The sequence below is a fragment of the Vigna radiata genome, chromosome 5, assembly GCF_000741045.1.
Source record: "Vigna radiata var. radiata cultivar VC1973A chromosome 5, Vradiata_ver6, whole genome shotgun sequence".
Taxonomy (NCBI): Eukaryota; Viridiplantae; Streptophyta; class Magnoliopsida; order Fabales; family Fabaceae; genus Vigna; species Vigna radiata.
The window spans coordinates 16,372,603-16,387,455 of record NC_028355.1 but is presented as its reverse complement, the minus strand read 5'-3'; the positions used below and the strand labels follow the sequence as shown (position 1 = coordinate 16,387,455).

The following is a 14,853-nucleotide window of genomic DNA, read 5'->3' as shown; positions in this document are numbered from 1 at the left end:
ATAATCAAAACAATTGTTAAAAAAAGCATGTTTTATTTTATTTTCAAAATTTAATTCGCCGTAACCATGTACAAGGATTATGACTATCATTTAAAAAAAAATAAAGACTGCATCACTTAATTGACGAACTCAATAAAAAATTCTAATAATATAAGAACTAAATTAAATAAAGGACATAAATATAGAGACGAAATAAATAATATAACGTTTAAATGTTTAGAAACTTCATTGGAAACTGAGAATCCAAATTGAACACAAATAAACCAATCACAAATCTTAAAAAGCAGGCAAGTACCTTCTGTAATAATTTCAAAGTGATCGAACACATGCTGTTACTGTCAAGAAAATTTTAGAATAGGATTTTAAGAAGTCTGATGGCAACAAGGTAACTATTTCATGAAACATTTACTAACTTGATTCCAAAAAATAAATAAATACAAGGGTTTTAGAGGGTGAGGAAAATATAACGCGCTTCAACAACAATTCTTATCCCTAGAACCCCACATTATTTGCCGATTCTAATCAACTTGATGCCGTTGGCCAATTGAACATAAAAAAAAAAAAAAGCAGTCCACTTCTACAACATAAATGTTCTTAGTTACTTGATATTTACACAGTAGGAAGAATGAAGGTGAAAATGATTTAATTTTTTTTTTTAAAAAAGAACTATTGAACATTAGATGTTACAGTAATGAATGCCTCTACAACTTCTACTTTGGATTTCTGTAGTTCTGTTTCTCCCACCTCGAGTTTATCTAAAATACTACCATCTCTATGTCAATCAATCTTTGATCTATCGTATATTACCGAACTGAGAACATGTGATGGATCGAACGAGAGAGGAGGAGGGAAATGGGGGTAAAAAGTTAATGTTAAATTATATGCTGTGAACATACCATCATGACTGCCAGAACAGCTCAAAATCGTTACTATACAAGGACCGGTCTTGAATTTCCAGATTGGCAACATGCCAATTAATGAGTTGAGACTGGAACAACTTACACAAAACCAATCCAGCTGGGAAAATCCACCATTCACTTTCATCCCTGCATGCATGCATCCCCAGACAGAGAGTAAGATTTTCCCAAATAAGCAGCCTCTTAACCAAAGTTAAACCAGACACTTACGTGATACTCCATGGCTGAATGCTTGGGTGTTTTTTACTGGAAGACGATTGAGAGTTGTAGTGTATATATCCACAAAGAAATGCAACAACCTAGTTCCAAATAACACAAGATCCCAATTAAAACCAGTGAAAAAAAAGGAAAGGTTTGTTGGCCCCACAAATAAACAATAGATTGAAGGATCAAATATCCCCCAACCAGCTGAAATTCGATTTACTCACAACATTTATGAAGGATGTAAGATTCCACAGAGCATAAAGACGTGCAAGGCCTGCAGAACGCCTTGGCCCATGACTAAAGAGAGCATTAATTCCGACAGGAAATGGGAGAAGAACGCCGAAAGGTAATATAAACAACACAAAGAAGACATCCACCAAAGAAATTGAATACAGCTGAAGCAGAGTAAGTAATACTAAACTAAAATCTCCTAGAAGCAACATTGAGATTACTAAACCAACAAGGTCCTGCAGTCAACAGGAGCAAAAAGAAAGAAATCAGTAATCAGATTAGTCAGCCAAAAATTAGCAATTTTGTCTAGCAAACCAGAAAACAATCAATACTAGAAATACCTGATGTCCAACAGGTTTTGTATTCTTAAGTATGAAAGAGAGAAGATAAAAGATATCTCTCTTCTCGTCAAGCATCTGCAAATTGTTTACATCTAAAGCAGCTCCATGCATTTGTCGCCTTATATAATTGTCCTCAGTTCTTCCACCAGGGCCTAAACGAGCTCTGCTTCTGGCAAACCCAAAAGGATGTTCCTTTTTAACACTCTGGACCCTAGAGACCAAAAATTAATAAACAAACAGAGTATCAAGTATAATACCATCAAAATCATACCACATTCCACTAAAATATATATAAAAGATTACCTTGCTCTTTCCTCAGTTCTTAAAGCTCCATCTGCACTTCCTCCAGTGGCTTGACCATTCTCAAGAGCATATACCATAAGCCCATAGTGGCAATAACCACTACTTGTAGCCTGAAACCAGGCAAGATCAACACGCACACCATGGACACTCAATGCAGGATTGGCATGAGTCTCAAGCCATCTGACGACAGGTCGAAATGTTACTCTTAGCCGTCCACGGCGAACCAACCGTAGTTGTGCATTCAGCCCAGCTACCAATCTATACCAGGTTGTAGGTTGTACTGACTACAAACATCATTAAAGGTATGCATGTAATTAAATTCGTTAGAATGGAACAAAAAGTAAGGCATGTGTCTTAAGTGCATCTGTGCATAACAGAGTTCCCAAAACAAATAAACAAACCTGACTCATTAGGCTGGTAAGGATATTATCATTGTGAAGGGAGAATGGAACCATATAACTTCCATCACCTCCAAAAGGCAATGACATTGGGAACCTTTCATGTAATCGAGGAGGAAGGTCTATCCTCTTTTCATCCCCACCAAGAAAGAAGTCCACATATGCCAGCATGAAGTCAGCAGTTGCATTTACCTATATTATTTTATGGGTCAGTCCACACTGTGAAACAGCATTAAATACTTGAAACAGCTGTGATTTCAATAAATGAAAAGTTGAAATTCTTAATTGGTTGGTCTAAATAGAGCCAGACAGTAGAACGAAGAAGTATGACAAAACCTAGAGTGAGGTAAGCTATATTAAAATACATGCCAAATAGCTATCAGGCAGGAAAGAAAAAATATCAAGAAATTTTTATCACCCACTAGCTATCAACATGCCAAATAGTTTTGAATTAATGATGTTATCATGTAACCTGTCTATCTATGAAAAATAAGTGATAATAATATAATCAACAGTAATACAATAAACTGACATTCGATGACATGTCACTGCTGATTATTAACAACATAAATACAACTAACCAAGTCTGAAATAAAAACAAAAACAAACTGATCAGTCAGCACGTATCCAGTTATACATATTCAACAAACTCAACAGTTACATTGGATCAAATGAAGGTAACTTCGAACAAGATCAAGAGATGCACCTAAACCAACACAACTCAGTAGCAAATCAATGGAATATCCACTATTTCACTCTTCACAAGCTCAACAGATATATGAACAAGTCCAAACCTTGATCCCTTCATAGAGGGCTCGTGATCGGCAAGAACGAAGACAAGCATGATCATACTCTGATCGAACAAACTCCCGTAATCTTTGCAGCTTCAATCTTCTGCGCCACTGTTGCCAGGACCATGCAAGCGGATAAGCAAGAACAGCAAGAACACTATATATTGCTCCCTCCCACCATTGATAAGCAGCTATAGCATTAATCGCATCCACAAATGTATTGAATTCACTCTCATAACTGCCATGTCAAGTGTTGGAAGATCTCAATCTCAATATCATAATCAAAAAACAGTTTACAAATAAAGAAGCTGAAATCCTCAAATTTAACCATGGGATGTATAGTGATCAAACAGAAAATGTTTGCTTACACAACATCCATTATTTGCTCTGACGCTGTATGTGGCAGATGCCAGGGTTCACTGAAAGTATTAGGCCCCATAAAGTACATTCTGTGAACATGACTCTGGGACTCCTCAACTCTATTTGTCTCCAACACCTATGTAACACATTGTTGTCATCATGCCAATAATAAAAAATCTTGACAATAAAATCAAAATAGATACTGTTAAGGGGCACGTAATTTTCAATTCACAAATGTCAGAATATGGAAACTAAAAAGGAACCACATGGTTTGAGAAAAACCTCATTTAGTGACTCAAGGAAAGGAAAGGAGTGATCTATTTGAGAACCATGTTGGGTGGGTGCTGGGCCAGGTAATTCATCAACCCCAACAAATTTCATTCTTGCAACACTGAGCACCAGTGCCAACAAGATCAAGAGACCCGTAAGAAATAGACCAAATAACCAAGGCCCACCAAATGTGTAAATTAACTCTTCAAGAGCAGTATAGCAGTCAGGCATATGATATCTGTCCGAAACACATTGGTATGGGCAAGGGGTTTCAGTAATACCACCTGGACAAAAGGACAAGATGGCAAATTACGCATTGATGCACCAGAGATTAAAATGAAATGGGTATTCTTTAGAGATATACTATGAAGAAAGGAGCTCACATTATATCATTTACCACCAAGAATAAAGAGACAAAATAATGAAAGACGGTACACAAATAATTCAACTTCGACAACAAATACTTCAAACTAAATAAGAATAAAATCCCTTGAATGTCTGCTGTGTGATCATCAATTAAATAATAACATCTACCTCGGACTGGAATATAAACAGCACGATGAGGAAGGTCATTAACAGGACAATGGAGACAAAGTGATTCATCAGATCCAGTAGTGTTTTTGTAAGTCCCAGCGGGACATTCCTGGAGGCAAGCAAGAAATATAAAAGCCTATGAGTAGAAACTTTAGAAGTACAAGCATCAATTAAGTCATCAAAAACGGAAAGAAAGTAGAAATAGAACATGAGACAAAAAAGGGTAAACAAAACTTCTATTATGTTGAGTAACCCTACTCTAGTGCAGTAAATCCAAAGCAGGGGTCAGTCTAGGTTCATAAAAAGCTTGCAACTATGACATTGCAACAAAAACTGTTTTCATCATTCAAACACTAGTAGCCACAGTTTGACTGTAACTAAAATGGACACTGGCGACTAAGGCGAATAGAAGCTAAAACTAAGGTTGACATCTTTACATGAAAATCTGCTGTCAAATCCAGCACTTTCAACCACCAATATGTTATTAGAGTTTATTATTAGAACATTTCAAGTGTCTAGGCTTTGTATATTACACAGAATCCTTTCAACACCAACACTAATTTATGTAAAGCTTCAAAGCACCACTCAGCTAGAAATAGTAAAAAATATACAATATTTTTTGCCACAGTAGAAAGATTGAGAAAAGAAAAGACAATATGTCAGCCCACAAAGCCTTACAACAAAACTGCAAATGAAAAAATTGCACGAAGTAACAAATTGTAGAAGTCTTATGCAATGCTAAAGCTTTGTAAATGAAAAAACTTCAAGGATACTTTTTTCAACAAAATAAAAAGACCACGCAATAACATGACAGTATAGAATAAAATTACCATACCATTGTTGTAAGAACGAGTTATACAACTAAGAATCAATAAAGTATAGGTCCTTAAGTCAAACTAAGAACAAAAATATAAAAAACATCAGCATATTTTTGGGGGTGACATGAATATATAATCAGCAGAAACTGGACATATTTTCATTAATAATCATAATTGACCTAACTAATAAAGGTGAGCTTCCCTTTAGATTTATCAGTATATCATTGCCAGAAATATACTCAAAACACCAGACTCCTGTCAACCCAGCACCATCATACTGAAGCTACGGTATAAATATCATAGAACACAGCAGCAACAAGTGTCACCCACTGATCCTTCATACACGTTTATCCATTAGATACTTGCTTTTATGTCACTATAACATGGCACATTAACAATATCCTTTCAAGTATAATTCCCACAAAGGTTTGAAGTAAAATTATCCTCAGATAAGACCGGTACATCACTATCAGAAATTTAATCAACATGCCAGGCTAATTAGCCAACCACCATATTGAGGCTGGAAAAAAAAAATAATGCATAGCCTAAATGGTGATGATGATGACAACCATTATGATAAAACTCTTGGCCCTCCACATACATCTAACATTAAAAGTAACAGATTTACTCAAACTACCAGCATACAGAAATGTAGAATTGGTCACATCCAATATATATGGAAAATCCCATGATCAAAAGGCCAGCTAGAGCACACAAATATGGGAAATGTAACAATTGAGGACAGTGGAAAGAAATTATACCTCACAAAAGGTACCGTACAACCCTTTAGGGCAATCCTTCCCAGTTATTGTCCCATTAGCTCCACATCCACCCTGACCCTCACCCTTTCCTCCCCTATCATAATCAAGATAAGATTATAAAGTTTTTAAATTTCCATTATAACACAAACCAAAGGCAAAGGCAGAAACTGAAATGAAATAGAGACAAAATATAAAAACTTCAATGGAACAAAAGTTGATAAATTAAAACAAAAAAGAGAATAATTTGAAGTTTTCTTAAGTTAGGGACTCCAATCAGCCCCTGGAGCTGAACATAGTTCCCCTCCAATCCCAAGAGAAGCATGTCACGTGTCCTAATGAGATGAATCATTACCATTAGCACATACAACCTAATATTATTTGGGGATCAAAATGGATTTATTTTAAAGATTTTTAGAAAGCCATTTTAAAAGAAATCACACTGGATATGACTTTCAAATCAATTATCACAAAAGTAAACAATGTAATCATGCATCACAATTCACGGTTGAATGATTGTAAGAAATCTTCACATTATCAGTCTATTCCAATTAAATTCTTGAAATTGAAATATACAAGCTAAAAGTTAAAAACTCAAACACCAAAGCAAACAATAAAATTAAAAAAATAAAACATCTTCTAATTATAACCCTCACACCAAAAACAAAAGAAATAAATTGGCCAAAAAGGATTAACAGAAAAAGTTTGCTACAGATCAACAGACCTCAAACATTTCAGGATCTGAAATAAGTAATGATCACTGGAAGTGTCCTATGCTAGAGCAGTCTTTTACAGTCCAATTTAAAGGGTTCGACTGAAAAGAGTAGAATGCCAAAACTGATAATTGGCTATTATCAGGTGCAGCAGGGTGCACAAACCTTTAACCGTGTTTTACAGCCCTTAAATAACTGGGAAAGGGTTATGTTCTTATCCTCTCTCATGAGTTCTTCCCAAGGCTGTTTCAAGTAGCATCCATCTCTTCTATGCAAAAGTATTGGCTTCCCAAGTTTCCTTTACAGATTTTTGCTTTTTGTTTTAAAACTTTTCTTTTCCGGATCTTGAAGATGCCTTATCTTGTTCCAAATGGACTTATATCATTAATCATACTTCATTTTCAAACAGAGAAACAAAATAAATGGTTAACTGGCTTCTCACTATATTATCTTCTGCATTAGTGCCTATCTAAGAAGCCCGTACCAAGATGATAGGGAAAAAGAACTATTAAAATATACTCCAGAGAAACAATAGATAGATATAAATTACAAAAAAAAATAAAACAAAACAAGCATCCATTCAACAAATAGCAAAGATAACATCAGACACTGGTGACAACTTATTTTTGGTTAAAATTCAGCTATGCATGCAAACTGGGGAAAAAAAGACTACAAGCTAAAAATATTAACGAAATCAGAATAAAAGTAATATTGAAGAGTTGCAGCAAAAACTTGAAAAAGAAATACCTGGTCTGAATGCCACCTTTCACAATAGCAATTGGCTGATAAACATCACCAGTGGGAATGTCAGACCAATGAAAATGAATCCTTCCACCACCCCCACCACCACTTCCATTAGAACTGCTATATCCCCCCATACTAGAAAGTTCAGCTGATTGCCCAATGGCAAGTGTATGAAGAAACAATAGTATAGTGCCACCAGATCCACCCCCGGGACCTCCAGTAAAATTGTCAAATCCTGCAAAACCTTCATTTCTGACTACCGAATCAAAATTCTCTCCATCAGCTTTTACAGAACCTTGAATGGACAAACTCGACAATGGATGTTCTAATGATCCAACAACTGCTTAACACATAATACAACAGAAGAATACGAATTAAAGAAGAAATTTAGCGGCAATGAACATCTTCCATTATTCATAAAGAAACATTAATTAGCCCAAACATAAACTTTGGCTTACTTATGATACCACCTCCAGCTGTGATATAAGTAGAGTTGCCACTTCCACTTCCACTACCAAGTTCACAGGGCAGGTTTGCATCCCCATATGAACTGCCACCTTCAACGTGATTATCATTATACCATGCATCCCCACCATTACCGCCATGCCCACCACCACTGCCAATACCATTATTTAGAATATTTCCATGGCCCAAACCACCAGTACAGCCTGCAATGTTTTTGACACAATCACTATAGGAAATCCAACTACTTGAATCCAAAAGTGACAACCACCACACACAACAAATAAGCATACCCATTCCAGAGGCAGATATTCTTCCAGAAGATTCAACACTTATGGTCCGGGCCCTGTGGAAATGAACAACAGAACCTTTTATAAGGCCTTCAACAAGGATATCCTCGACTCTGCAGATCTAGAAAGGCAACATACAGAATTTTCAAGTTTCAACTGTAGATATATATTAGCACAACCAAATCTATTACACAATCAATACTTCATAAAGTACCTGAAGTGTGAAAGACAGGGAAGAGTTCACATTGCAATCTTCAGGGGGGTGAAGTAATTCGTAGGGGCAATCTTTATTGTCACAGTAAAGCTTTGGAGTACTGTCAACCATAAAGGTATGGAAATTTAGCAGAACTACAATCAAAATGTGCTGAATGAGAAATCACCTAANAATATTTTGACAACTTCCANACGTACACATCATCAGTTGTTGCATTCTCCNATGGACCACGCAAGACAGATCCAGGCCCAACCTATAAAAGATGTAAAAAATAAAGTCAAGTTGTAGAGCTAAGACCAAATAATGCTCAACCAAAACATAAGCACAAACAGCATTATCATCATTGATTAATGTCCAACCAAGTTACCACAAAGGTTTCATTTAAAAAGATGAAATTAACAAGAATCAGACCCGAAGTGATGGGAGAACCAAAGCATCAGAAGAGTGCAACTGAGCCACCAAAAGAATGACACAAGGAACAAAAAACAGTCCATTGCACCCCAAATAAAGCCCAAGATCTTGACATGGTGTAAAGAGAGATGCTATTAATGCTCAGTTGTCATTATGATATTTTCCTCCGACAGTTTCTTTATTCAACTTATTTTTAGTAACAAGTTTTATATGCATTGCTTTGGGATATTTGGTAGGCGAAGGTAAAAATTTGGGGATTCTGATCGACTTTAGATGGACATAAAAGGATTGTCTCCATACCATCTCTTTGATTTTCACCTCATTGTTAAGGTTTGTCTGATAAATGTTAACTGAAGGTATATATCATCATTTTTCTGTTCAAGCGAATTATGTTTTAGACCCAAAGTAAAACTTTTTCATGTCATTTTATTCTACTACTAATAATCAAAAAATATTTAACAATTGGAAATGGTTAGGATATTCTTACAATGTTTTCTAAATAAACAAATAAAAATAGAAAAAACCCTACAATTTTAGCCAGTAAAAGTAAAAAAGAATAAGAAACGTGTAACAAAATAATTTGAAAAGATTAGTTAAAAAAAAAAAACTAGTCTAATGAAAAAGAAATGAGACCTCCTAATTCATAAATAAAGATAAATCAAATAGGGGGAATCAAGTGTTTAAAAGGCTATAAAATTACATAGATTGGTGGTGAAAATAAACAATGCCTTACATGAATACTATAAAATAGGGATAAAACCAAACGCTGTGCTTCAATCCAATCTCCTGGTCCTGATAAATTAAGTAGACCCTGTCCATGAACTCCAAGGTTTGCATTGGAATGTATCACAGAAGCCCCCTGTTAATGAAACCCAATGAGTCAAATTATGAAGATCATACATGCAATAATATTATTCATTCGAGGAGTGGTTAAATACCCTGAGAACAATCAAATTACTGGCCTCAAGTAAAGAAGTTTCCACAGTCACATCTTCCCCACCATCTATGAGCATTTTTGAGTTCCACATCAAGAACATTTTTACAGACATGCGTAGAGCTCCATAAACCTTTTTCATAAAATTTTACGTGTAAAAACATCAGCAAATGACATTGTAACATTGACTACTGGAAAAATAAAAAGTCAGTTCAGCCTATATATGATATGCTCATTATATTTACTAGTTCTACAGCACAGGTAAAAGATGCAACATATATACAGGAATTAGATGTCAACATGTCCCAATAAACAATATCTGCAAAATTAAAACTCATTCCAACTACCTTCATTACAGAATCACTCATCAACAGTTCTTCAGCTAATAACTCAAACTCTGATGTAGCATAGTGGCGTAGACCAAAGCTCAACACCCCACCCTGCAAGATACTTATTTGCCCTTGCACCTATATAATGAATAAAAACAAAAAGACAGTTGCACAGATGTCCTTCACATACCAAACATTTTGTTTTTCTAAACAGATTGAAATTAAAAGGGCACAAGGATCACAATATGAAGGGATGACCAGGAGGAAACTTAGCATTTTATAAAAGAATTCATTAGAAACAAAAGCAAATAAAAATAGAAAACCTTTTATAAAAAGTAATAAAGGCATCGCCCCTCCCCCTGAATACATTAGAATTTAGAAGATTATATATAATTCATATTAACATCAAGAAAACTCCTGAGCTATAGAAAAAATACAAGTCAAGATCAAGGGGAACAACCAATATGGATTTAAATGACCAACAATTAACTGAACATGCCAATATAAGCAAAATATATATCAAGCAAATGGATTAAAGGCATATGAAAGCCAAACCCAGAAGTTAATGTCTTTGGTTCTTCAATGCTTTAATCTTCAACAATATCGTCGGTGGGAGTTACTCGTATTGCTTAAGTTGTTAACTAAAAATATCCATATCTACTACTGAAGAGATGTTTTTCAGCACTTGGGTTCTTTGAGGGAGTCTACTTTAGCAAGAATAATCAGGACAAAATAAAATTCTAAGACATATGCATCATTCAGCACATAGGATGAAAGAGGGGATGTCAGAATTTTTCAGGTGTATCGCTGGTCAAATCGTTTCGATCAGAAGTGGAACAACAGTAAATTACCTTTTCAGAAAAGTTCCTGGCTTAATCAGATATTAAGTTTTATTAGAGGTACTCAAAAGTGATTGCATATGCTCATCTTGAGTTTACTAATGAACTTTTAAATAGATGTAAAAAAATTGAGGATACAAGCAAAACAAAAGGGAGGAGAGAATGTCTGGTGTCAGCAAACAAGAGAAGAAAGAGTTTATTAACAGTATATTGACATCGGGATTATCCAATTAATTTATGGAACTTCGTTTGACAAACCTGTACGCGACTCCAAAGCAATGGAACTGTTGCCCTGGCCTTATTTCGAACATAAACATTAGTCCAAAGGGGTTGATTTGGAAACTCCAAGAGAAGAGTCTCTGTATCCGTTGTCATGTTATAGTTATCAACTATAAGACTTCGAGGGACTGCGTCATAAAGAGTCCCAGCAGCACCTGCGTTTTCGGGACAGCCAAGGCTCCTACCACCTGAAATAAGAAATCAATCGTGCAGTGCAGTCAGTGTAACTGATGATAAGTTTGGAGTCCCAACAAGTTTAACACAACAAAAAAGTCATAATAGAATTTCAAGCAACTGACTATAGGCTAAGGGTATTTAATTAATTAATGATCACTTACCCCACCTACCAGAGTTGGCCAAAAAGTCCAGGTTGATAAACAGTAGATCATCAAATCATATTTTCCAACTCGAGTGATACTTAATTCTAGAGAGCAACCTAATTTTTATTTCAAAATGCTGAAAAATGTTAGCATTGATTTCTAAAACATTTTCCTCATGCCCATTAACAAATCAATGACAGAGAGTGGCATGCAACAAAGTGATCCCTATATAAATGTTACCATATATATTTATTTATTTATTAATTTATTTATTATACTAGATTAAGCATTTATGAGCACTCAATTTGCAGGGAAGGATTTCTGCAGAGTATATTTGGAAACAGTTACCCAATGCACAAACTAAAAGTCCTCACCATGCACGTATATTTTGGGCTCATCATGCCTGCTGAACACATCAACTGAAACCCTGCCACCTCCACCACCAGCAAAACCATTACCTCCACAAGCACTTATAATCCCATTGCCAGTCCTGCTCATTACCAGAAAGAAAAAAGCATATCAATGGAACAGCATAAAAACTAGATTCACAACATCACATTTTAATTACATCAAGCACGAAACCAATTATTAACATTCCTTTGTTGGCATGTGGCTGTACACGTCAAGGAATATAAGGGATTATGCAGAAAATATCCTTCTACTGTAAATTTTATATTTTAGAAATATACATTCAACAGCTGACTTTGGTATTAAGCTTCTGTATTAGTCTTAAAAAGTTGGTAATTTGAACACATGCCATCAAAATAATTGTGATGGTGATATTAGACTTAGACAACCACATCTCAAATGCAGCAACACAGAAACATATAAACAGTAGTTTACAAAGAACCTCAGATAGAAGATTCCAGAGAAACAAATATAGTAACTTGTCATATCACTCATGTCCCAAGTATAACCAGAGAACGTAAATATATCCTTATGTTAACCAAACGAGGGGGAATAAAAGACAAAAAAAAAATATATATTACATTCTGTAAGCCTTGATGTAAATGCTGCCTCCAGAGCCACCTCCGCCCTTTGTCCCTCCATCACCCCCATCAGCCAAAACACTTGCATTCATCTCAACAATTTGATGAAGAGTTAACCTTACAAGCCCCCCTCCCAACCCACCATAGTCCCTCTCATTGGTCGTCGACCCCCCACGGCTCCCAAAACTGTAAGGGTTCTGCAGCGAGGCCCACGAATACGCGTCCCCTCCCCAGACGTCCTCCGGAAGCTTCTTCGTGTCGACAAGACAGCTAGCACCCCTCCCGCCGTGACCCCCACCACCGCCCTCAACCCCCTGCGGAGTGCCGCTCGTCTGCGGCGGAGGCTGTCCCGCCATACCCGTCGTGTTCACAACAGACATATTCCCAAAACCACCATTTTCAGCCTCCAACTCAAAAGCCCCGGTCACAATCGACGAGTTGCTACCTAAACTAAAATTACCAGTGACGTTAACGGTTACCATGCACCCGGGAATCTCGCAGTGGAACCTCACCCCAGGGAGGATGTTAAAATTGCCCTTCCCTGCTATGTACACGTCGCGGGTGAGGTTCACGTCGTTCACGATCTTGCAAGTCGTGTCCAGAGTCCCGACTCCGCCGAGATCGTCCACGCATGACACTGATGGTGGATGCGGTGGCGGAGGCGGCGGAGCGGGCGGCGAGTAGTCCTGATGGAAGAGGTTCCAATCGAAATCAGTCACCGAAAGTTCACGCTCCGACTCCGATTCGTCAGTCGCGAAGACGGCGACGACGACAACGAAGATGGGGAGGAATCGGAGGCGCCGGAAACGAAATCGAGCCATTCACCGGCGGCGTCAGGAGTCATCACATTGAAGGAACTGAGATTCGGATTTGCAAAGTGAAATTTGATTCAGAAACCAATGCAATGACCCATCCCAGTCACCACCAATAGAAAAATATCAATATTAAAAAACCCTAGGTCTCTCTCTCTCTCTCTGCGTGCTGAAATTCAATTCAATCTCACTGACAAAAAAACCCTAGAAATCTCTCGGAGACGCGCGGGGAGAAGAAAGATCGAATGCGAATTGGAGAGAAGAAGCACGATGGGGAAGAGGCAGCTTTATTTAATTCTGGTGGTAAAGGAGAAGGGGATGTCACGATGCGGTGAGGTTCATGTGAACCCCGCTGGTTTTCACTCTCGATCTTTACTTTGTCGCACGTGGGCGAATCTTATTGGACAAGTCTATGTGATTAGTTTGGAGGCTAGCGTTGGAGATGTTATCTCGTTTCACCGAACCTCACGCCGGTTTAAAGGAGCGTCAGAGACACACCCCTAATTAATGAAAATAATTAACGGACGAAACCCATGTGGAATGTGCAAGTGAAAAGCGACAAGAAGGGTAGGTTGCTACTTGCGTGGAGGGTACGCGCGCGTGGTAAAACGCCGGGACGAGAGAGGGAAAGCGACGGCGCCACCGTGAGTGATGGTGGAGGCGGTGTCATTGTGGGATAGTTTTTGCAGGGGTTTTGGCTTTTGCTTTGCTAAAAAATTATTATTACTATTCGTCTCTGAAAAATAAAACCATACACGCTTGTATCTATTTGCATGTAGTAAGACACTGTGTAAGAAGCTTGTTCAGCCAGCTACTCCATTATTTCTCTTACAATGTTTTCTGTCCAATTACAATGCTACACAAAAATACTTGTATTAAAACTCTTTAAAAATAAATTTATTTATTTAGAGTTTTTTTATAATAAATTTTAGTAGAAATAGTTTTATGTTAATATTAATTTGTGTGTATATCTTATAGAACAAACTCACTTTCGAAAATTTTAAAATAAGGGTTTACTGGAATTGTTAAATAATTTATACTTAGTAGTATGCCATTTGATGTTAAATAAAAAAAAAGTGTTACGTGATGTTTTTCTTTATATACATGTTCAGCACTCTTAATAACTTATTTTATCATTGTGAGTACAATGTTCCTATTTCCATCATTCATCTTTTAATAAGTTATTCATATTGTATTTACCATTACACTTTTGTGATTTTTCTTTTATGTTAAAATATCACTCGATCCTCATATTTATTTAAAAATATTAAATAAGTCTTTATATTTTGATTGATATTAAATAGGTTATTTTCGTTAAAATATTTATCAATTAAGTGTATTCTACTAATAACCTTAAATATGTGTAAATTTATAATTTTCTTTTAAATTTTTCTAATTTTTATTTTTAAACTTTCTTTATAAATTCTTTTTTTACAAAGGGTTGTGTCATGCGTTAAGTTATTATTTAAAAGTTCAATATAATTTTTTGTATTTCTTATTTTAATTCTAATTTTTTAAAAATTGAGCAATGTTATTCTTTTTAAATTGAGTCACATTTAATTTTTATATTAATATTTTATTAAAATTAATAT

At 36.2% G+C, this 14,853-nt stretch overlaps 1 protein-coding gene across 1 annotated transcript; it reads right to left on the bottom strand.

Annotated features, from left to right (window-relative positions):
- Nucleotides 1-544: 544 nt before the first annotated feature.
- On the bottom strand, nucleotides 545-13,670 carry LOC106761987. Its single transcript, XM_014645644.2, has 22 exons — nucleotides 12,450-13,670; nucleotides 11,835-11,950; nucleotides 11,120-11,328; nucleotides 10,041-10,160; nucleotides 9,698-9,826; nucleotides 9,493-9,618; nucleotides 8,546-8,601; nucleotides 8,349-8,448; nucleotides 8,138-8,255; nucleotides 7,841-8,050; nucleotides 7,386-7,722; nucleotides 5,929-6,022; nucleotides 4,350-4,458; nucleotides 3,828-4,099; nucleotides 3,554-3,681; nucleotides 3,189-3,423; nucleotides 2,398-2,586; nucleotides 1,997-2,280; nucleotides 1,694-1,904; nucleotides 1,346-1,588; nucleotides 1,128-1,216; nucleotides 545-1,046 (listed from the first exon to the last, which is right to left on the bottom strand). The coding sequence occupies exons 1-22, from the start codon at nucleotides 13,268-13,270 to the stop codon at nucleotides 899-901; spliced, it is 4,344 nt and encodes a 1,447-aa protein (XP_014501130.1). The 5' UTR covers nucleotides 13,271-13,670; the 3' UTR covers nucleotides 545-898.
- Between the last annotated feature and the right edge of the window lie 1,183 nt (nucleotides 13,671-14,853).